The 25380-nt window shown below is 42.5% G+C and overlaps 1 protein-coding gene across 4 annotated transcripts in view; it reads left to right on the top strand.

Annotated features, from left to right (window-relative positions):
• Positions 1–25380, top strand: part of UPF2 (UPF2 regulator of nonsense mediated mRNA decay) — a 147213-nt gene that overhangs the window by 96058 nt on the left and 25775 nt on the right. For all 4 annotated transcript variants that reach the window (XM_050936786.1, XM_050936788.1, XM_050936787.1 and 1 more), the window contains 2 exons: positions 542–640; positions 2778–2945. In XM_050936786.1, the coding sequence (XP_050792743.1) occupies positions 542–640; positions 2778–2945 (267 nt within the window). The remainder of the gene's footprint in view (positions 1–541; positions 641–2777; positions 2946–25380) is intronic.

The following is a 25380-nucleotide window of genomic DNA, read 5'->3' as shown; positions in this document are numbered from 1 at the left end:
AACAACCACAAACCCTCTCTGTAGATAACTAACTAGGGTCTCATTGCATCAGTGTGCCCTTACATCAGCTGTCCCATGAATGGATGATGATTACTATTTATAGTAGCACCTGCTTTGTGTGTGTGCTTTACAAATATTTAAGGGCAGTCCCCTCTGAACAAGCATTCCCCAATCTTAGAAATATAGCCAAATCAATCAGTTGCAGTTGCAGATGGGGAGAGAATATTATTTTGTGTATATTGTAGGCATGATGTCTAAAATAAAAACAAATCAATGTGCCGACTGTATTGCAAGGTATTGCAAATCATCACAGTTTTAGACAGTGATCAACATTAGTAAACATTAGAGCTGTAAACACCAAAATTCCTAAACTGGGCAAATCCATTTTAACATTTTTTTTTTCCTTCAACAATTTTTTTTAAACTACTCCCATGACAAATTTTGTCAGAGATACAAGCAGAGTAATTTTCTTAATTCAGATCCATCCTGAAATTGACTATTGCTGAAACTAATGTAACAGAATATTTGTCTTCTGTACTAGGAAGTAATGATTAAAGGAGGAGGACTTAAACATGTTCCTTGTGTGGAGGATGAGGACTTCATTCAGGCATTGGATAAAATGATGCTAGAGAATCTTCAGGTATTAGTCCTTGTTATTGTCTTGGATTAAATAAGCACCTTTACTGCATAGTTGATTCTGAAATAAGTGGTTAACGTGGAGCTGCTTGCACCATGGGATGTGGGTTTTTTTCCATACTCTTTTTGGCTGCCTTCCTCCAGTGCTAGGCGTTCTTAATTCTGCACAACTGCTATGAGGCCTTTTTGAGATACCAGGCTTTCTGCCCACCTTCCTGGGTTAGGGGCCTTTTGAGGTGGGAAGAACAGTCATGAAAATCAGTCTTGGATGCCGAGGTGGTTTGGCTCAATCCTGTGCTTTCACAAAAGCCTCTCTTTCCCCCCTTAATCTTTACTCCCTCTCCTGTCATTACAAATGTCCTGCAGCTCTGAATGCTAAATGGAGCAGGTGTGCTTTTGAGATACACTCATCCTGCCAGCTCTGGAAGGGAGAGAGAATCCAAGATTGAGTCTTGGGTCTGCTGTTTGATAATATCCTGATTATTAATTGTGAAGTTTAGATAAAAAGGAAATATTAAATTGCTTCTGCTCTTCCAGTAATACTGCCAGACACCACATAGATGAATTGGCCTTTGGATGGTGCCATCCTAATTGACTGAAAAGATACACAAAGAAATTCTCATGTCTTTTTGATGAGCCTACTGATGTTGCTGGAGTGGCGGAAGTTATAGTTTTTACTTGTTTCTTTGAATGCTAGTGATATTTCGAGGAGGTATATTATTATACAGACTAATTCAAACATGCGGCTAGGGAGTCACTCTTGTAACATCCAGTGAGACATAATTAATTCTTTGCTGATGGTGCATCTTCTAAAACAGGCATCGTAAGTGGCCTTTTAACAAGAGTCAGATCTGTTCACCCGCTTTAATAAAGTAGACTCAATACAAAAAATGTTTCCTGAACTTAATGCAACCTTGTCAAATGCTGTAAAACTGCTGAATTATATTGTGTATTGTTAGAACACTCAATTCCAGATACTTTCAATATGGCTTGTGACTGGAGATGTGTTCTAAGTGCAAATAGATCCTTTTTCTTTCTTATGTAAAATTCATATCAAGAGGAAAAGTTTTGAGCTGGTTATTTTTTAAAGCTCAGAAATGAGGTATTTGTATTTCTGGAAGGTGACTATGCAGAAAATGTTTCCAGTCCAGCAGTGGCTGTTTAATGTGGCATACCTAATTAATGTGTTTGATCAATTAAATATGTTGAATCTGTTAGTAGAGGGATGCAATACAAACATTTTTAAAATTACAGATAAGGCAGTGGCCATTTTGAGAAAACAGAGGCTGGCCAGGGGGACAGAATAGAAAATAATGCCTCACTTGAATTTCTTAGTGACTTCTGTGGAAGGATGGAAGTTTCCGAGGACACTGTGGAAGGAGCAGTTAGTGATCGTATAGAAACTCTATAAAATGAGCTCAAGTACTGTTTCAAGTATCAGTGATTAAGGAATGGAAGTAGTATGGCTGGAGGAGAATTGCTTTTAATAAAGCAGCTGTAAATTGTTTTCTTCTGCCCAATAAATATATGGAGATGCTAATTGATTCTTTCAACTGACTGCTCAATAAAGATGAAGCCTATGACACAGACACTCTGCCATTTTTGGCTTTATGCATCATGTGATTGTCCATACATAGGATGTTAAGCATTGTAAATGTTGCTACTATTTGAATGTACATAGCATATCAATGGCTAAAATAAAAACAAAACAGATGACATCTGGAGAATAATTTGCTACTCTGTTGCAAGCACTGCATCAATAATAGAGTAAATGGAATATTACAAAAAATCTGAATCCAGAATTACTGATCTTAATATTATATCCAATTTTAGTTGAATTGTTTCTTTAATTTTAAAGCTCATTCACAAATCCCTTTTAAAATTGAGTATATTTTCTCATTGTCGTTTTCTAAAATAGCATTCTGCAATGTTCTCAATACTTCGTAATGAATAGAAGAGGGTAAGAAATGTAGGAACTTGAAAGGAAACAAAATAAATTTTGATGAGACTGTACACGTGTATAGCTCTTATTTTAGAAGGTAATTGACATTTTTTATGAAAAATGAATTGTGAAAACAACAAAGCTTTCATATTTTCAGCATTTGATTGCCTAGAGCATTTTGCATCCCCTTTCTCTTTAGCAACGGAGTGGAGAATCTGTTAAAGTACATCAGCTGGATGTTGCTATTCCTCTGCATCTCAAGAGTCAACTAAAGAAGGGTCCACCCTTGGGCGGTGGGGAAGGAGAATCAGAGTCGGGAGACACAATGCCATTTGTCATGTTAACTCGAAAAGGCAACAAACAACAGGTAAGGGGTTATCTGGATGTAAGTAAACATTTTCCTTTGTCACAACACAGAGTGTGATTTCTTCATCTTTATTTCTTAGAATGGGATGCAGTCCTCTGTTCTGTTGATGGGAACTCCCTGGAATTCTAAATTCTTACTAAAAGTCATGTAGAGGACCACTTTATACCATTATTTGTTTTTATATTAAGTTCTCTAATTAGACCAAAGAGAGATGCTGAGCAATGTTTGTTATGTATACAAAGTACAGGAGCAGTTTAACTGGCAGCTGGGAATTTGAATCCATGCTGTTATAAGATGCCACTGGAACTTGGAAAACCAGCATGATTAACATCAGCAATAGGAGTAATATACTGAAGGGAGTGTCACCGATCTAGTTGAGCTTCCACTCTTGGACACTCAACAGACTGCTGATGAGATCCATCTCATTAAGGCCCCAGGTGCTTTAAGCCTCCAGAATCTAAACTTAAGTCCAGGCACTGCCCCAGCTTGGCATTTCTGAGCATGCTTTCAAGGTGTAAATCCTCTGTCTAACACCCTCTTCTGAGAGCTGAGACACTGCAGTTCAACTGTGTAATCACTGGGGACCAGTGCTGACCTTTTAAGCTCCCCAGGAGCTTAAACGTGTCCTCTCCCAGAATTCCAGCCATGTGGGCACTTTTACTGTTTTCTTCTTCAGGGCCATGTTGATAGTATAAGCCAAAAGACATGGCACAAGATTCTAAGGCGCCATTACTCTTTTTTTTTAATAGTACAAGAAACACAAAATAATAAACACACCTATGTGCACTTCTTTGAATAATGTCACTATGGCTGCTCCACTTGTGGTGCGCATGCATCCCATGCACCTTCAATCAGAGATTTTCTTTAGCTGTAGGTATGCACCCTAGGTATCCTCATGCCTCATACCAAGGATGTATAGGGCTATGGCAGACAAACCACACTCCATTTCTTCTCGACTTCCTTGGTGTAAAGCGGAGTATCTAGTGGTGCCCACTTGTGCAACCATTTACCTCACTTGCTCTTGGTAGGCAGTTTACCTATATTAGTTTAGGGTTTTATATTTTAGTTTTATTGTTTTTTTTCTATAAACTTAGGCTTTTTCTCCTTCCCCACACTCCTTTCAGGTGAGAACCCACCTTCTCTGAAGGAGCTTTCTTTTCCTTTTCCTTTGAGCATACCTAAAGAATTCAAACATTGCCTCACTTGCCAGGAGTCCTTCCCAGTTAGTGATGGCTTCTCGCACTGTATCCACTATTTAGGGAGTACTCAAATGCAATCGAAGTGTAAGGTTTGCTCAGGTTTCAAGAGATGTTTCAGGAAAGGCAGGGAGATGAAATTTTGTCGCCTCATGATGGAATGCTCTCTCCATCCTACATCATAATAGCAATCCTCTACCCCCCGACCCTCCAACAGCAGTTTTGAAGTGACCACGGTCCCCCACCAACCTCTGCACCTTTATTACCTTCCAGACCTGTGGGGGAGAGAGATGCAGTGCTGACAGTGTGAAGTCTCCAGCCAAAAGGCTATCTAAATGTCCTCAAAAAGAACCTGGCCCTAAGAGACCTGCTGTACCAAAAACCTCCAAATGAAGGTTCCAAGTGGTCTCAGTACCAGGAGTCCCTCTACTCTGAAATTCTCAAGTACCTCTAAAACCCACAGTACCCATCACGTGGTACCAAAACATACCTTGATATAACTGAAGCATGACTGAGGTGTCTGAGACTCTAAAAATTCTGCGCTGAGAAAGATGGTAATATCTGAGACCTGTTACCAGATTTGCCCATTACTTTGGGGTACGCTCATTTATTACGGTTACTCTTTTGGGGATGGTTCTGTAATTCTATTAATGTACTGCTTTTGTCACTTGTGTTTTCATATGGAGGTCCACTTTTCCCTTCTGCAAGTCCCCTCCCAATGGAGCTATCCTGCAAGACCTAGGTTCCCCAGGACTGATTTCCTCCAGAACCAGACACACTCACACTCTAAGCACTTTCACACTGACCCCTTAGATGTCCCTGGTCTCAGGGGGCTGGGTCACGCAGCACTTTCTAGCTGCCATCCTTATATGCCACAGGTACCGCATCGGAATTGAGTAAGCCTGAGCAGGCTGGGTCGAACAGCACTTTCAGGCTGCCACCCTCGTACGTCACAGGTTCAGCACATCTCTATCCCCACTTTCACGTTACAATTGTACTGGTAGTAACCTACTTGATGAGCAAACCCCACAGTATTTTTGGGCGCCACAGAGATCTTTAGCTGAGGTAAGAGGAGTGTTCCTGCAGAGTAAATGGGGAAGCTACAAACACAAAAGAGTAAAGTTCAGAGAGAGAGAGGGAAGCAACTAGCTTAATCATAAAAGATATTTATTGAATAATAGTGATAACTACGCAAGGAAAGCCTAAACCAACGTAACATTTACATTAAAGGTTACAAAAGTGATATATAGAAAACAAGTAAGGGTTAGAAAGTTATACCTGAGTTAGAAAAGAAAACAAAGAGAGAGAGAGAGCTGGCGTCTCACCCATTCTCTGAAGCTTGAATTGTTTGGGGTTCCCAAGTGATGATGGTAGCTCGGGGTCCTGAGTGCTGGAGACAGGCAGAGCTCCCAGCATGATCAGTCAGGAGAAGATGAAATCCCAGTGGAACTGATGCAGAGTTTGGATCCATGCATCAGAACAGTTACTGGAGTGTGGGTAGGTTTTGTTTTTTTTTGTAGGGAAACAGTGGTTCAAGGGAGAACACTAGATTTTTTTATGGGTAAACTGACTCAAGGATTTTCTTTAGGCTAGACAATAGGGGCTAGTACTCCTAGCGTGGTGTTTCTTCCAAGGAGCTCACAATGCAATTAGGCTGCTTCAGTATTTTGGATATCAATGAAAGATTCATTATCAGACCAATTCATTGTTGGTCTGATAACTGCTGAGCTGGGTGTGTGCAGGTGTAGGTTCATTAACATCTGGAGCAGAGATTCCTCATGATGCACTGCTTCCCTGCTTTTCTGGTCCCAGAGTTCAGTGTGGTTCTTGCCTTGGAATCTCTGTTCTCCATTCTGTATGATAATGGAGATGCCTCCCTGTCCTGTCTTTTATGCAGATGAGGCTAGGGGAGTTGCCTTAATTCTGTCACCCTTGTCAGGAGGGGTTTAGGTGCGTCTCCCACCACCGCTCAATGCTCTCTGCAAGTCTTTTCTCTGATCGGTTTTGGTTCAAGCAGAGGCGGGTAGGGGGATGTCCTCTCATGAGTCAGACAGGCTGGATGTTGTTCCCTGGGGTTCCACAAGAACACATAGCTGACTGGTATCAGATCTCTACTGCTGCTTCGGTACCCAGGTCAGTCGTTCAGCTGACATTAGTGCACTCTGCACCACAGCCTCCTACATCCGAGGCTCGTCTAGTTTCTGCACAGATTCACTCAGTACAGAAGCAGTTTTGATTCTCCAGAAGCTTATTCATCTCTGATGAACCTGAGTGCCCTCTTGTTGAGTTCAGCAAGACTTCCAGTATCACAGCCAGAATTATCTCCAGTACATTATCAATAACCACTGGTTATAGATATCTATCATTCAATCAACGATTGATACAAGTTATTATCAATAACAATTGCTCGTGGTTTTCTATTACCCATGTGGACAGACAGACGCTTCCTAGTACTCCACCATTGTCTGCCCTTATTCTGGACTACACAGAAGACAGCTCTTCTGACTCCCAAATTTCCATACAAGCCTCCTTTGATTATCAACCCAGGTCTGATTCCCGTGAATCTGTCTTCTTGAGGAACACTTCAAAACACAGGCAGTCTCAAACTGTTCATCTTTCTTGGTATCTCTGGTCCTCCCCAGTGTCCATATTGAGATCCTTGAGCAGCCTACTGCCAGCAGTTCTCCAAGGCACTGAACCCTCAGAATCCCACAGACAGCGCTCTCCTTTCTCCCCCCCCCCCCCCACATCAGTCCCAGTCATGAGAAGAATTGCTGAAAGAACAAGAAAAAAGAGCCGATGAGGAGGTTACCCCTCAGATTAATATTTCTTCATTCTCTCCAGATGAGGCTGTTACCTCTCCTCCACCTACTATAGATGATTTAAAAGTTTCAGAACTTGATGAAGAGAGTGACTGATACTCTGCAAATACCGTTAGAAGAAATCCAGGAGACCCAACAAAGGCTTTTGGATAGTCTTCATACACAAAATTCTACATAAGTGGCTTTGCCTACAAATGAGGTGGTATTGGAGTTTCGAAGACAATTTAGCAAACCTTGGCCGCTGCTCCTCTGATCCTCTAAGAGAGCAGATGAGAAATACTGTGTTCTAGCTAAGCATTCAGAGTTTTTGTTGTCACCTCGCCCCCTTTCTTTGGTTATAGATGTGGTGAATGAATGCAACAGGCAACATCTGTTGAGAACTGCCCCACATAACAAAGACTAAAAGCGCTTGGACGTCTTTGGTCGCAAGAGCTACTCCTCTGCTACTCTGAAATTCCAAAACTACCAGGGGATTCCTGCTAAATACAGCCATGTCTCCTGTAGCAAATTTAATTATTTTATTGAACATCTCCCACAGGAACAAAGGGAACATTTTCAATCCATCGTTATTGAAGGACAGTTCTTTATAAGAAACAACTTTGCTAGCCTCTCTTGACACATTTGATACAGCAGCTCGCTTCATCTCCACAGCAGCTGTCATGCATCGAGCCTCATAGTTGTAATCCTCAGAAACTGAGAAGTTGAAAACACGGTAGAAGATCTTCCCTTTGGACTTCTGTGGACTCACTGAACAACTGACAGTCCTTATGTTCTCTCAAGAATTCAAGGTGAGCCTCTGCCCCCTGTGGATTTTTATGTTGGCAAATAAGAAAAGATTCGGTAGGTCACAGACATCCCAGAGACCTTGTCTGTTGGTTTTTACCTATAACAGATCATCAGACCCTCCTCGAAAAGAAACCTAGGTTCCAGACAACTTAACTGTTCTTATCAGCCAAGCGTTCGTTTTGACACCTTTGTCAAGGGTCATGAACATTTCCACATTCTTGATCTGATGCTGCAGCATCCTACCCACATCCTCTCCCACCTTTTGTAGGTCATCTCTCCCATTTCTGCACCTCATGAGAGCAGATTGCTTCCAATGGATGGGTTGTGGAGGTTCTAACATTGGAATACTCAATTCATTTTCTGTCCTGTCCCTTTTCAGAGATCCATCTCATGTCAAAGTTAGAATCAGGACTCACAATTTGTCAGACCACTCTGTTTATTAGCGCAGCGCTCCGCCAATAACATTCAGAATATGTGAGTGGCCATGCAAGGCCCAAACAGTCTTATTTATACAGATAAAAGAGCGGGAATTTAGACAAAGGGACAAAGAAATCAAAACAGTAAAATTCACCTGGGGCACAGCATGCATATCCTATTTCCTTACTAACTGTTATCGATCTAAGGCTAATGCTTCACCAATTGCCCTTAAACGGTGCAATAGTTCTATGTTAATGTCTGTATTCCTGACACCTGGTTGCAACATTTCAACAACTTTGCTTAAAGGTACAGACAACATTTCTTTAATCCTTTCTATTCTTACTATATAATTCATTCTACTTTCACACTCAGAAGCTTCTCCTGAGGCAAGAGGTTCTGTTGCTTCTCCACAAAGGAATTGTGGAACTAGTTCCCACACAGTATGGAGGGAAAGTATTTTATTCCAAATGCTTCCTGGTTCCCAGAAAGAGGGGCACATGAACACCAATCTAGATCTCACGATTCTCGAGATCTTGGTCAAAGTAGAAAAGTTCAGAATGATGACTTACACATCTCCTCAGGCAGGTATCAGAAATTTGCCAGTACTCTTTACGATTCTGTTTTGTTCTTCAAGCACAGTTTTGATTGTCAGCACCTTTTAACCGTGCTTGTTTCCCCTTAGATTCTTTTACATGGGAGGGGGAAACATTTTCCACTCTGTTCAAAGTAGAGAATATCTTCTTAATCACTCTGGAAGGAAGGAAGGAAGGGAGGGAGAGAGAGAGAGAGAGAGAGAGAGAGATCGACCGCCTCTGCAGAATTTCCTGAAAACAGACTTTCTGTTTCAGATGCAGTTGCTGTGTTTGCTATTTTAGGTTTTTGAAAGAGCTGCTAGTCTAGCTGAATTTGTTCAACTCAGAAATCAGTGATTTTCTAAAAGGTTTCTTTTTTATTCCATTTGAGCCAAGTATAGAGGAAAATTCTGCTGTGAGTTTTTAAAAGCACTGAAAATGGAAACTCTCTTTTATAAAACAAAAACCCCAACTCTTCCTTGATGCTGGCGGCATTTAGGTTTTGGTGCCATTTTCCTCTGAGCATCCCAAGTCATGTAGTTGTCCTTGCCCAATGATCTGGTTACTCTGGCTTGGTCTACAATACGCATTTAAACCGATTTTAGCAGCGTTAAACCGATTTAACGCTGTGCCCGTCCACACTACGAGGCCCTTTATATCGATATAAAGGGCTCTTTAAACCGATTTCTGTACTTCTCCCCGACGAGAGGAGTAGCACTAAAATCAGTGTTACCATATCGGATTAGGGTTAGTGTGGCCGCAAATCGACGGTATTGGCCTCCGGGCAGTATCCCACAGTGCACCATTGTGACCGCTCTGGACAGCAATCTGAACTCGGATGCAGTGGCCAGGTAAACAGGAAAAGCCCCGTAAAATTTTGATTTTCATTTCCTGTTTGCCCAACGTGGAGCTCTGATCAGCACGGGTGGCAATGCAGTCCCAAATCCAAAAAGAGCTCCAGCATGGACCGTACGGGAGATACTGGATCTGATCGCTGTATGGGGAAACAAATCTGTTCTATCAGAGCTCTGTTACAGAAGACGAAATGCCAAAGCATTTGAAAAAAAAATCTACAGGCTACACAGTGCCGCGTGACAAGCGTAACGGGAAGCCAGAGACTCAAATGGATGCTCTTGGAGGGAGGGAGGGGGTACTGAGGACTCCAGCTATCCCACAGTCCCCAGCAGTCTCCGAAAAGTATTTGAATTCTTGGCTGAGCTCCCAATGCCTGTAGGTTCAAACACATTGTCCGGCGTGGTTCAGGGAATATCTCGTCAATTTACTCCCCCCCACACACACACACGTGAAAGAAAAGGGAAAGAAATCGTTTCTTGACTTCTTTCAATGTCACCCTATGTCTACTGAATGCTGCTGGTAGACGCGATCCTGCAGCAGTGAAGAGCAGTATCCACTCCTCTCCCCTTCCCGGTGGCAAACGGTGCAGTAGGACTGGTAACCGTCCTTATTATCAACCCATGAGTGCTCCTGGCTGGCTTCAGGTGAGGCTGGCCAGGGGCACCTGGGTGAAAATAGGAATAATTCTCGGTCATTCCCAGTAGATGGTACAGAACGGCTGGTAACCGTCCTCATCATTGCAACTGGGGGCTGAGCTCCATCAGCCCCCTCCCTTTCCTGTGTAAAGAAAAGATTCTGTCCTGCCTGGACTATCAGAGCACCGGGAGGCTGCTTCCCCCTCATTTTATCTCACTAACAAGTCATTGTTTCTTATTCCTGCATTCTTTATAACTTCATGATATAAATGGGGGAGACACTGCCACGGTAGCCCAAGAAGGTTGGGGGGAAGAGGGAAGCAACGGGTGGGATTGTTGCAGGGGCACCCCCCATGAATGGCATGTAGCTCATCATTTCTGTGGGATCTGACATGGAGCAGCTGTGCTCTCTGATACACTGGTTCTCTTGTACACTTGCCCCATATTCTAGGCAGGGCTGACTCTATTTTTAGAAACCATAAAGGAGGGATTGACTCGGGGAGTCATTCCCATTTTTGCCTTTGCGCCCCTGGCCGATCTCAGCCAGGGGCACCCATGATAGCAGCAGACAGTACAGAAGGACAGATAACCGTCATCTCATTGCCAATTTACACCGGCAGCAGATGGTACAGAACGACTGATAACAGTCTCTATCATGCAAAAGCAAATGAATGCTGCTGTGTAGCGCTGGAGTATCGCCTCTGTCCGCGGCATCCAGTACACATGGTGACTGTAAAAAAAAAAAAAAAAAAGAAAAAAGAAAAAAAGCTGAATGGGCTCCATGGTTCCCATGCTATGGCGTCTGCCAGGGCAATCCAGGGAAAAAGGGTGCGAAATAATTGTCTGCCGTTGCTTTCCCGGAGGAAGGAATGAGTGACGACATTTACCCAGAACCACCCACAACAATGATTTTTGCCCCATCAGCCACTCGGCTCTCAACCCAGAATTCTAAGGGGCGAGGGAGACTGCAGGAACTATGGGATAGCTACGGAATAGCTACCCACAGTGCAACGCTCCGGAAATGGACGCTGGCCTCGGACCATGGATGCACACCGCCGAATTAATGTGCTTAGTGTGGCCGCATGCACTCGACTTTCTACAATCTGTTCTATAAAACCGGTTTATGTAAAATCGGAATAATCCCGTAGTGTAGACATACCCTTAGATATATAATGCATGTGTTTGAGCGTTTCTAGATAAGTAATACATACAATGCACTAAAAAGTGCCTAGTATTTACTGAAGATGCTTTTCTTATACAGGTATGTCATGGCTTTTTAAAAATATCTTTTACATTTTGGGGGGCATCTAGTGATGGTGAAAATGAGTGATAGTAGTGGCTGGAACCAGGCAGACAAAGGAGGTACTGTGCAATCTGCTTTCCAAAGTCCTCATCTTCAATGCCTCTGGATCTTTGACTAAGCCAAGACACCCAGCCATGCCAAACTTGTGGTTTTGTGACTTGGTTAAATTACTGCTAAGGTACTAAGATGAGACCACTAACTTAATTTTCACTTTGAACTGGATTTGAATCTGGTTCTACAGAAGTGGCAAGTCTTTGTTTCCTCTTATTAGCATCACATTAGTTTCTGCTTAGTTAGCAGTACTAAACTATGGTAATTTATTATACAATATATATACACACATTGTTAATCATGTTCTAGTGTACTGTAGAGCAGTGGTTCCCTCTGATTCCACTCAGCAGCAAAGTCCTAGAGAAAATCAAGAGAGACAAGGCTCAGGTTATCATGATCATCTCGGTGTGTCCTTGCCAGCACTGGGTTCGGAACACTATCAAGCCTGTCGAGGATCCCTCAGTGGCCCCTGCTGAATTGACTGGACCTGCTGTCACAGGATCATGGTAGACTCTTGCACCCCAACCCTGTGTCCCTCTACCTTACGGTGTGGATGTTGCGTGGCTGAACCCTGAGTAATGGGCCTGTTCAGAAGGGATCTAAAAGGTACTCCTCGAGAGTAGAAAGCCCTTAACTAGACTGACTTTCCTGGCAAGGTGGACGAGCTTCTCCTGCTGGGCGGCCAAACGGGGCATCTCCCCTTCACATTCTTAGGTGCAGTCGATCTTGGACTACCTGCTTCATTTGAGGAACCAGAACCTGGCTCACTCCTCTATCAGGGTGCATTTGGCGGCCATTTCTGTCTTTCATCCATCAATCCAGGGGCAGACGGTGTTCTCTCCTGACATGACAGTCGGGTTCCTTAGAGGTCTTGAGAGATTTTTTTCCACAAGTTCAGTCCCCAGTGCCTTAGTGGGATCTCATCTTGGCTCTGTCCAGGCTCATGGGCCCACCCTTTGAGCCTTTAACCTTGTGCTCCCTATCTCACCTATCATGGAAGGTTGCTTTCCTGGTGGTGGTGGTAATGTCAGCGAGGCGAGTCTCCGAGCTGTGAGCCCTGACCTCAAAACCACGGTACACGGTCTTCTATGAGGACATGGTCCAGCTCCGACCCCACTTGACCTTCCTTCCCAGGGTAGTGTCTACTTTCCACATGAGCCAGAACATCTTCCTTTCAGTCTTCTGCCCTGAGCCCCAGGAGACTAGTGAAGAGAGGCACCTTCACGCTTTGGACATAAGAAGGGTCCTGGCGTTCTACCTAGATCGGGCAAAGCCTTTCCATAAGTCGATTTAGCTTTTCATCTCTGCAGCTGATAGAATAAAGGGCCTCCTGGTGTCCACGCAGAGGATTTTTAACTGGATCACCTCTCACATTCGCCCCTGCTATGAGTTGGCGAGAGTCCCTCCGCTGCCGATCATCAGAGCCCACTCGACCAGCATGCAGGCATCTTCGGCAGCCTTCCTGGCACACTTTCCAATCCAGGACATCTGTCTAGCTATGATGTGGTCTTCAGTGCACATGTTCACGGCCCACTATGCCATCACTCAGCAGACCAGAGACGACGCTGGGTTCGGCAGAGCTGTGTTGCAATCTACATGTCTGTGAACTCCTACCCAACTCCAAGGGATATGGCGTGGGAGTCACCTAACTTGAATGGACATGAGCAAGCACTTGAAGAAAAAAAGACAGTTACCTTTTTCTGTAACTGGTGTTCTTCGAGATGTGTTGCTCATGTCCATTCCACAACCTGCCCTCCTTCCCTGCTGTCAGAGTTTCCAGCAGGAAGGGACTGAGGGTCGGGGGAGCCGGCAGCACCCTGTGTACTGCGGGATATGTGCGCCACTCCAGGGAGCACCGGAGCCGATCCCCTCTGGATACTATTGAGGGGAAAAAACTTCCGGCACCGGTGCATGTGGCAAGCACACGCACACACTAAGCCCTCGTCCAGACTAACCCGCGGCATCGGCGGGTTAAAATCGATTGCTCGGGGATCGATATATCGCGTCTAGTCTGGACGCGGTGTATCGATCCCCGAGCGCGCTTACATCGATTCCGGAACTCCATCAATCCGAACGGAGTTCCGGAATCGACACGGAGAGCCGCGGACATCGATGCAGCGCCGTCCAGACTGGTGAGTACCTCGATTTTAGAAATTCGACTTCAGCTACGTTATTCACGTAGCTGAAGTTGCGTATCTAAAATCGATTTTAATTCCTAGTCTGGACGTGGCCATAGCTGAATGGACATGAGCAACATATCTTGAAGAACACTGGTTACGGAAGAAGGTAACTGTCTTTTCTGAGTTGTCTTCCCATCAGAAGTTGTGCTGAACTATATCCAATAGCTGCTTTTGGTGTTGATCTATAATGCAAAAAAGCAAGGAACAGATCTTCTTGGTATAGGATTTTTCTTGGCTGTCTGTACAGCTCTCTCAACCTATCCATTCTCTTATGGGTAATGTGGGCTGCTAGTAATATGACCAAAAACCATATTTCATTTGGAATGACTTTAATTCTGTTGCTGTGAACTGTGATCTGTTGTCTGTCACTAGTTATTCTGGAATACCGAAGTGAGCAAAAGTGCACTTCAGTTTCTTGATAACTCTGTGACATGTTGTCTTTCAAGTACATTATTTCTGTGTACCTGGAACTGTAGTCCACAACAGGTAATTATGCCCTCTGAATCTGCATAAATCTGCAGGTTGTCTATTCAAAGATCCCTCTGGTAGAAGTGTTTGTACATTCTATGGTTCAGCATTTTCTTAAGTTGATTTGTACCAAATCTCCTTTCAAAAGTCCAATATCAAGTCCTCCATCGAGTTCTTCCACCTTTCTCAGTAGGCCCATCCTGACTGCTATACTGCAGCTGAGAAGGTTGTTCGTCTTCGATCACATGTACCCGGCATGCGTAGCTTTTGTCTTTGTACGTTTTCTGTGGTAAACAGGTGCATTTAGTTCAGAATACCTTCATAGCTAGTCAGAACTCTGTTAGGTGACTTCAGCTCTGGGAGGGATTGATGGTAATTATAAGGCTTTGTCTACACTGTGCACCTTTAGCAACACAGCTGTGCCACTACAGCCAGAGCTCTCCTGCCGACAAAGCACTGTTCACACTGGCGCTTTTTGTCTGTAAAACTTTTGTTGTTTGGGGCTGTGGTTTTTTTAACACCTCTGAACAGCAAAAGTTTTGTCAGTGAAGTTCCAGTGTAGACAAAGCCTCAGTCTCTTCTGAGATGACTGTTACTTTTAGTTCCTGTGTCAGTTTTAAAGTCAGTCATGCCATGAATATTCAGTTTCATTCTCCAGGCAGGCTCTGTCCTCACAAGTGATAGATCCCAGAAACAATGGGTCTTAGTTGTCTGTAATATGAGTCAGCTCCCTGAATCTTTTGGTGTGGCAGAGAGCTGCAAAATCCATACTTCATGGACGTAATATTACAACATGAGCCTCTCGCTGGACGTGCATCATCTCTTGGGATATGACTGTTTCCACACTTGGTGCATGTATGCTGGAATTTGTCCATCCTGATAGTTCTTGGTCTCCTTGCCTCAAGATTTTATTATAATGACTTTTAACACTCAGGTGTCTATCAAGCTTCTAAGCTAGCTTCAGGTTTTTCAAGTTGCTCCTGCCCATTTGTTTGGTTTGACTGCTTTATATCTGTATAGCTGTGGCTAGGATTAAGTCTCTCCAATTTTAGCTGCTGCGAAAGGTTTTTATCTGTCGCCCCAATAACCAGACTGTCTCTGATACTGCATTCCCAAAATCACAGTATTCAGCCAGTGTATGCAGAACTCTTCTAAAACATTCACCTTTTTTTTTCCCTTTTTTTTTGTTTTAATTTTTTGTTGAAAACATGCTCTTTCATAAACCATATTTCTCTAGGATAGAAAATATCCATCAAACATATCCAGAACCCTTTCATAATTATCTTTGTGACTGTCTTCAGGAAAGTCAAAGGGTTTAAAAATATGCTCTGCTTGCTTCCCCATAGCATAAATTAGAGAAGATACAGGTTTATCTCCAGTTTCTTTATGGAGTGAGTTTGTGATTTGAAATCTTGTAAAATACTTCCAGTCTGTCTAGTCTGAAGATTTGTCAAAGCTGAAATTCTCTGGGGCTTTGAAGAATGACATGAGATCCTTCAACCTTTGTTGTTGTTGTTGTTCTCCTTCTGATTCTTTTCTTAATTTACTCCTCACACCATGTCCTGTACTCCTATATTGGAGACGGACTGGCTTCACATCTTGTTTATACACATTAGATGTGTTTATCATAAGATCCTTTAATGCACTGCCAGATATGGCAGCATTGAGCTTAAATAAGGTATTTTATGCACAGCACCACCTACTGACTGAAAAATATACAGTTTAGCCATCCATTACACATTCTGCACAGACTGAGGTTTTCGTGGTTTGGGAAATATGGTCCTAGAGAAAAATATTTTAATTGAAACAATTGAGTCCCAGTCGTTTAGGAGACAGAAAAGTGTTTCAGGCAAATACTGTAGAAACATTTTAACTTGCATAGACTTGAAGACGCATTGCAAATTATTGAATCTTATGATTTATTAAGTGAAGACACACAATAAATGGAAAACACATAATAAAATACACTGTGTTCCTTAAAGTCCTGATCTGACTAGTGTATAGGAGTTTTTGTAGAAGTAAGGAAGTATTAGTCGTATGAGACATCACTTTTAGCATCTGTTAAATCTTTTCTGAGAAGGGAGAGAGACCACAATTTTGTGTGTAAATAAACAAAATTGCATGTACCACGTCTTCCCCTTTGTTCCTCTTTGCAGTAGTTTGGGACCTCTTTTCTTGAACTAGTTATGTTGCTTGGAATGGTAGTAATATATTTTATAGTGCTATTAGAGGGGGGGAAAACAGATACTTGTATATTAACATTACTTTTTTATGTGTACATTCATGGAGGATCTTACCATGGTGCCTGTTTTATTTAAACAAACATTTAACTCCCAAATATATACATCATAGTATTTGTGCTATTGAGTGTGAAAAGTGATAAATAAAATCCTATCTGTTAACTGGTAAAAGGTTTTATATACCAACTTCCAAACTTGAGAATTCTGTTTTCATGTCAATGGGTTGACTTGTGATTTAGATTTTGAATTACTTTTAGTAAAGAATAAGAGTTATTTGTGTGTGCATGGGTTTCATAGTAAGTTTACTCTTTTTATTTCCTTTGGCATTCATAGAATCATAGAATATCAGGGTTGGAAGGGACCTCAGTAAGTCATCTAGTCCAACCTCCTGCTCAATGCAGGACCAATCCCTAACTAAATCATCCCAGCCAGGGCTTTCTCAAGCCTGACGTTAAAAACCTCTAAGGACGGAAATTCCACCACCTCCCTAGGTGACCCAATCCAGTGCTTCACCACCCTCCTCGTGAAAAAGTTTTCGTCAATATCCAACCTAAACCTCCCCAATTGCAACTTCCCCTTCTTCTGTCATCTGGTACAACTGAAAAAGCAGCAGAGAATCCTGTGGCACCTTGTAGACTAACAGACGTATTGGAGCAACAGACTACATCTGTTAGTCTATAAGGTGCCACAGGACTCTGCTTCTTTTACAGATCCAGACTAACACGGCTACCCCTCTGATACTTGCTACCACTGAACAGCCTGGCCCAATCCTCTTTGGAGCCCCCTTTCAGGTAGTTGAAAACAGCTATCAAATCCCCCCTCATTCTTCTTTTCTACAGACTAAACAATCCTAGTTCCCTCAGTCTCTCGTCATAAGTTATGTGCTCCAGTCCCCTAATAATTTTTGTTGCCCTCCCATGGACTCTCTAATTTTTCCACATACTTCTTGTAGTGTGGGGCCCAAAACTGGACACAGTATTCCAGATGAGGCCTCACCAATGCTGAATAGAGGGGAATGATCACGTCCCTCAATCTGCTGGCAGTGCTCCTACTTATACAGCCCAAAATGCCATTAGCCTTCTTGGCAACAAGGGCACACTGTTGACTCATATCCAGCTTCTCGTTCACTGTAACTCCTAGGTACGTTCTGCAGAACTGCTACCTAGCCACTCGGTCCCTAGTCTGTAGCAGTGCATGGGATTCTTCCATCCTGAGTGCAGGACTCTGCACTTGTCCTTGTTGAACCTCATCAGATTTCTTTTGGCCCAATTCTCTGATTTGTCTAGGTCCCTCTGTATCCTATCCCTACCCTCCAGCGTATTTACCACTCCTCCCAGTTTAGTGTCATCTTCAAACTTGCTGAGGGTGCAATGCATGCCATCCTCCAGATCATTAATGAAGATATTGAAGAAAACCGGCCCCAGGACTGACCCTTGGTGCACTCTGCTTGATACCAGCTGCCAGCTAGACATGGAGCCATTGATTACTACTTGTTGAGCCCGATGATCTAGCCAGCTTCCTGTCCAGCTTATAGTCCATTCATCCAATCCATACTACTTTAACTTGCTGGCAAGAATACTGTGGGAGACCATATCAAAAGCTTTGCTAAAGTCAAGGAATAACAACACATCCACCGCTTTCCCTCATCCACGGAGACAGTTATCTTGTCATAGAAGGCGATGAGGTTAGTCAGGCATGACTTGGCCTTGGTGAATCAATGCTGACTTCCTGATCACTTTCCTCTCCTCTGAGTGCTTCAGAATTGATTCCTTGAGTATCTGCTCCATGATTTTTCCAGGGACTGAGGTTTAACTGGGAATTTTGTAAAATATTAAGGTTTTTTTGGAGCATCATAGTATGTGTGAGAGGAAAATGATGCTGGCATTTTGTGGTTTGAAAAAGAAAGCTGATCTTGTTCTGAATCTTCCCTACCACCGCCCTCAATATTTGCTTTTGGGAGTAGGCACTTCCTGGAAAAACTCCTTTTGGTAGTTCTAGAAATGTAAAATGTGTTGCCTTATAGGATACTTTGGTCATTGAGTCAATGAAAGACTTCTTTGTCTCCAAATTTGTGTTCAGAAAAAACATACCCTAGTCGTCAGTTTTAAAAGCAAAGTAAGAGGAGAAGAGGTGGAGTTGAAAAGAAAATAATTGTTCCTTCATACAGTATTAAGTGAATTTTAAACCCGAGTGAGTAGAATATACACTGATTTTTGAAGTGAGGGAAGTCTTTAATAGATATCAAAACTGCTGTCAAAATATTGCTGTATGTATTTTATGCCTTTTGACACAATGTATATTATATACATATTATTTTAAAATAGGTTTTTTAGTAGATTAATGCAGTTGCTCAGCCCTGACACAGAGAAATGTGGCTGTCCAGCAAATTAGATTCCCACCTGCCAAACGTAACAATCAGCATTAGCCATTACCGAGTAAGTATAGAGTCCAATGCTAGCACAGAAACTGTTTACCCATTATGTTTCCACCGAGGGAAACCATCTGGGGTTGTGCAATTACATGTGATTAATGAGGACATCAATTTGCTAAAAAAATTGTGTGGTTTTTCCTTCAGTTTTATTTAAGATTATTTGAAGTAAACTGTAGTAGTAGTGTCCTACCATCTCATCACCACATGAGCCTAATCTCTGTCTTGCTGTAGATCAGATAAAACAAAGAGTTCAAACCAGAACTGCACAAGAGACTAGTCTTGGTAACTGGAATTTTATTTTTTCTATATAACGAAGCACTCTTTGATGATGATAGTACATGTTGTTCCACCTTCCCGTGGTGGGATTAATACTGGATTATTAAATTGCAGACCATCTCCAAATGCTGGGCCCAGATCCCAGTGTCTGGGAAAACTTTGCCATTAGTGAAGCATCAGCCATTAGTGTACCATGAGAGCAGAAGAGTAACAGTATGCAGCATGGCTGGGCTCGGAGGGTGCATGTTAAAGTCTTTTGGAGGGAGATATAGGACCTAGAAGGAGCTATCTGTCTGAAGGGCTTTCAAGTTTTAGATGGATCAGGGCTCTGGTTGGTCAATGTGCCTGCCTACCTCTGAGTTTAACTCATGTCTCATCACCACTTTACAGCCTTCCAGAACCCTTCTTGCTTCATTTCACCATCTAAATTTCATATTCCCTTCCGATTTATTCTGAGCATCCTACTTCACAGAACCCTGCTAGCTTGATTTAACTCCGATAATGGGACAAGAAATAAAACTCAGATTTCCTGTGTTAAGACTGTGCCACCACTAGGCCTTTCTGTTAGTAAGTGATTTGTAGCCTTACACACTGCCAATAGGTTGACTAGTTAACTATCTGGGTAGTACTTATTACTGATATCTGTGAATCTGTGTAGTTTGTTTTTCCTCTGGGTGTCTATAAAGATTTCATCTTCTTTTCTGTTTTCCTTGGTTGCTTTTCTCTTATATCTGTTAACTTAAAAAAGGACTCTTAAAATTCGAACTTGTCATTCGGAATTCTTGGTAATCCCTACACTGTTTTCTTGTTTTATTCAAAAAAACCTTTTTTTTCCTCCCCCATTGAAATGAGCTTATATTTGACAGTGACACACAAAGATGTTGCAGTTCTTTCCCAGGTCTCTCTAATAGCCAGTCTTAACTGTTGCAACCAACAGTTGATTGAGTTTTCATCCATAAATTAACTGTTTTTCAAATGTAGCTGCCTGAGTATTCATTGGCAGCAGAATGATTTCCCGCACACAACACTGACCTGCAGCCAGAACAGAGTTGCTGTGTGATAGGTACTATGAGATTTCACAGTAATTCTGTTTTGCTGCATTAAATACAGTGAATTTAAATTTTAAATATTATTTCTGTTTGGTTTTTAAAGTTTCCATAATATTTTTTCCTTCTGGGCATAATGGCTGGGATTTTGAAAGCATCTTAGGGGAGTAATGACATCTGATTCCCTTAGGCTCCTTTGGAAATCACAGCCATTGTACGTTGGGGGAGAGGAGCTTAAATACAAGGGACAAGGTTCACCTCTGGTTTACACCAGGTTCTGCAGGCATAAACCAGCATGCAAGGTCCCAAGTGGCAGAAAGTTCACTGGGGAAGAGATAGCAGTTGCATATGTTGATGTAATCTTCTGCCCAACAAGGGGGGGCAGTACACGGCCAGCAATGTTCATAAAATGGAAAGTGCAGACCATGAGGATACTTGCGCATTGATTTAGTAAGTCCCTCTGCTGGAAGGATTTCCTGTGTAATCTTGGTGAGATATACAAACTGTCCTTCACCTGTGTAACAGTCAAGGACTATTAGTGGTGGAAACATCACCTGTGGTTTAATCCCTTTGGAGGGCAGAAAGTCTTGACAATATTGGGAGGTGCAGCTTTCACCTTCCTGTGCCAACCATGGTGAATATGAATCTAACACAAGACCTATGTGATTTTACCAGATACCCACACAGTGGAATCCTTTATTGCCAATCATATGCCACCTTTTCATAGTACTGGTTTTATGTATTTTCACAGTACTGATATTCTGCTGAGAAATAAAACATTGAACAGTCCAGTTTGTACCAGGAGAATGTCCAAATGTGCCTTGGTTCCTATACAAATTGTGATTTATTAATTGTTTTCAATACATTTTTGCTCTTGGAATGTACATATGTACGTATGTTGATTTAACAGATTGGATAATGGATTGAATACAATAGTGAGTGACAAAACGTTACCTTTTGTCAGCTACCCAGAGAAAATGCAAAGGTTTTATTTACAACGATAAACTTACTGAGAGAGTTTACTTAATTACACTAAATATATCTGTTTCTCAGCTGGAGAATTCTACTTGTATGTAATAGGCTTTTAAAATTTAGCAGTCATGTAGATTCCAGTTTTTCATTTGTGTGTGTAAACATAGAATCATAGAATATCAGAGTTGGAAGGGACATCAGGAAGTAATCTAGTCCAACCCACTGCTCAAAGCAGGACCAATCCCCAACTAAATCATCCCAGCCAGGGCTTTCTCAAGCCAAGCCTTAAAAACTTCTAAGGAAGGAGATTCCACCACCTCCCTAGGTAACACATTCCAGTGCTTCACCACCCTCCTAGTGGAAAAAGTTTTTCCTAATATCCATCTAAACCTTCCTCACTGCAACTTGAGACCATTACTCTTTGTTCTGTCATCTGCTACCACTGAGAACAGCCAAGCTCCATCGTCTTTGGAACCCCCTTTAGGTAGTTGAAAGCAGCTGTCAAATCGCATAAGAACAGCCATACTGGGTCAGACCGAAGGTCCATTTAGCCCAGTATCATGTCTACCGACAGTGGCCAATGCCAGGTGCCTCAGAGGGAGTGAACCTAACAGATAATGATCAAGTGATCTCTATCCTGCCATCCATCTCCACCCTCTGACAAACAAAGTCTAGGGACACCATTCTTTACCCCATCCTGGCTAATAGCCATTAATGGACTTAACCTCCATGAATTTATCCAGTTCTCTTTTAAACGCTGTTATAGTCCTAGCCTTCACAACCTCCTCAGGTAAGGAGTTCCACAAGTTGACTGTGCGCTGCGTGAAGAACTTGCTTTTATTTGTTTTAAACCTGCTGCCTATTAATTTCATTTGGTGACCCTAGTTCTTGTATTATGGGAATAAGTAAATAACTTTTCTTTATCTACTTTCTCCGCATCACTCATGATTTTATATATCTCTATCATATCCCCCCTTAGTCTCCCCTTTTTCCAAGCTGAAAAGTCCTAGCCTCTTTAATCTCTCCTCATATGGGACCCGTTCCAAGCCCCTAATCATTTTAGTTGCCCTTCTCTGAACCTTTTCTAGTGCCAGTATATCTTTTTTGAGATGAGGAGACCACATCTGTACGCAGTGTTCAAGATCTGGGCGACCATCGATTTATACAAGGGCAATAATATATTCTCCTTCTTATTCTCTATCCCCTTTTTAATGATTCCTAACATCCTGTTTGCTTTTTTGACTGCCTCTGCACATTGCATGGACATCTTCAGAGAACTATCCACGATGACTCCAAGATCTTTTTCCTGATTTTTTGTAGCTAAATTAGCCCCCGTCATATTGTATGTATAGTTGGGCTTATTTTTTTCCAATGTACATTACTTTACATTTATCCACATTAAATTTCATTTGCCGTTTTGTTGCCCAATCACTTAGTTTTGTGAGATCTTTTTGAAATTCTTCTCAGTCTGCTTTGGTCTTAACTATCTTGACCAGTTTAGTATCATCTGCAAACTTTGCCACCTCACTTTTTACCCCTTTCTCCAGATCATTTATGGATAAGTTATATAGGATTGGTCCTAGGACTGACCCTTGGGGAACACCACTAGTTACCCCTCTCCATTCTGAGAATTTACCATTAATTCCTGCCCTTTGTTCTCTGTCTTTTAACCAGTTCTCAGTCCTTGAAAGAACCTTCCCTCTTATCCCATCCTTTGGTGAGGGACCTTGTCAAAGGCGTTCTGGAAATCTAAGTACACTGTGTCCACTGGATCCCCCTTGTCCACATGTTTGTTGACTCCTTCAGAGAACTCTAATAGATTAGTAAGACACGATTTCCCTTTACAGAAACCATGTTGACTTTTGCTCAATAATTTTACCCTTTACTATTGTTTCAACTAATTTGCCCGGTACTGACGTTAGACTTAACAGTCGGTAATTGCCGGGATCACCTTTAGAGCCCTTTTTAAATATTGGCGTTACATTATCTATCTTCCAGTCATTGGGTACAGAGGCCGATTTAAAGGACAGGTTACAAACCATAGTAAATAGTTCCTCAACTTCACATTTAAGTTCTTTCAGAACTCTTGGGTGAATGCCATCTGGTCCCGGTGACTTGATAATGTTTATCAATTAATTCCAAAACCACCTCTAATGACACTTCAGTTTGTGACAATTCCTCAGATTTGTCACCTACAAAAGCCGGCTCAGGTTTGGGAATCTGCCTAACATCCTCAGCCGTGAAGCAAAGAATCCATTTAGTTTCTCCGCAATGGCTATATAGTCTTTAAGCGCTCCTTTTGTATCTCGATCAATGGGCCCCACTGGTTGTTTAACAGGCTTTCTGCTTCTGATGTAATTAAAAAACATTGTTACTACCTTTTGAGTTTTTGGCTACCCGTTCTTCAAACTCCTCTTTGGCTTTTCTTATTACATCCCTCCTCATTCTTCTCTTGTGTAGACTAAATAATCCCAGTTCCCTCAGCCTCTGCTCATAAATCATGTGCTCCAGTCCCCTAATCATTTTTGTTGCCCTCCACTGGACTCTTCCAATTTTTCCACATACTTCTTGTAGTGTGGGGCCCAAAACAGGGGACAGTACTCCAGATGAGGCCTCACCAATGCCAAATAGAAGGGAATGATTACGTCCCTCGATGTGCTGGCAGTGCTCCTACTTATACAGCCCAAAATGCTGTTAGCCTTCTTGACAACAAGGGCACACTGTTGACGCTTATACAGCTTCTCATTAACTGTAACCCCTTGGTACTTTTCTGCAGAACTGCTACCTTACCACTCAGTCCCTAGTCTGTTGCAGTGCATGGAATTCTTCCATCCTATGTGCAGGACTCTGCACTTGTCCTTATTGAAGCTCATCAGATTTCTTTTGGCCCAATTCTCTGATTTGTCTAGGTCCCTCTGTATCCTATCCCTACCCTCCAGCGTATTTACCACTCCTCCCAGTTTAGTGTCATCTTCAAACTTGCTGAGGGTGCATTCCACGCCATCCTCCAAATCATTAATGAAGATATTGAACAAAAATGGCCTCAGGACCGACTCTTGGGGCACTCTGCTTGATACTGGCTGCCAACTAGACATGGAACCATTGATCACTACCCGTGATCTAGCCAGCTTTCTATTCAGCTTATAGTCCATTCATCTAGCCCATACTACTTAACTTGCTGGAAAGAATACTGTGGGAAACAATATCAAAATTTTTGCTAAAGTCAAGGAATAACACATCCACCGCTTTCCCCTCTTCCATAGAGAGTTCTCATCATGGAAGGCAGTTAGGTTAGTCACGCATGACTTGCCCTTGGTGAATCCATGCTGACTGTTCCTGATCACTTTCCTCTCCTCAACATGCTTCAAAATTGATTCCTTGAGGACCTGCTCCATGATTTTTCCAGGGACTGAGGTGAGGCTGACTGCCCTGTAATTCCCTGGATCCTCCTCTTGCCCTTTTTTAAAGATGGCCCCTACATTAGCCTTTTCCCAGTCATTCAGGACCTCCCCTGATCACCATGAGTTTTCAAAGATAATGGCCAATGGCTCTGCAATCACATCCGCCAACTTCTTTAGCACCCTCGGATGCAGTGTATCCAGCCCCATGGACTTGTGCTCGTCCAGCTTTTCTAAATAGTCCCGAACCACTTCTTTCTCCACAGAGGGCTGATCACCTCCTCCCCATAGTGTGCAGCCCAGTGCAGTAGTCTGGGAGCTGACCTTGTTCATGAAGAGGCAAAAAAAGCATTGAGTACATTAGCTTTTTCCACATTCTCTGTCACTAGGTTGCCTTCCTTGACCATCTTCTTGTTCCTAACAAAGCTGTAGAAACCTTTCTTGTTACTCTTAACATTCCCTTGCTAGCTGCATCTCCAGTTGTCATTTGGCCTTCCTGATTTCACTCCTGCATGCCTGAGCAATATTTTTATACTCCTCCCTGTTCATTTGTCCAAGCTTCCATTTCTTGTAAGCTTCTTTTTTGTGTGTAAGATCAGCAAGGATTTTACTGTTAAGCCAAGGTGATCACCTGCCATATTTACTATTCTTTCTGCTCATCGAGATGGTTTGTTCCTGCAAACTCAAGAATGATTCTTTAAAATACAGCCAGCTCTCCTGGACTTCTTTCCCCCTCATTTTATTCTCACAGGGGATCCTGCCGATCAGTTCCCTGAGGAAGTCAAAG

This window comes from Gopherus flavomarginatus, chromosome 1, assembly GCF_025201925.1.
Source record: "Gopherus flavomarginatus isolate rGopFla2 chromosome 1, rGopFla2.mat.asm, whole genome shotgun sequence".
Classification (NCBI taxonomy): Eukaryota; Metazoa; Chordata; order Testudines; family Testudinidae; genus Gopherus; species Gopherus flavomarginatus.
This window is presented reverse-complemented; position numbering and strand designations above follow the sequence as displayed.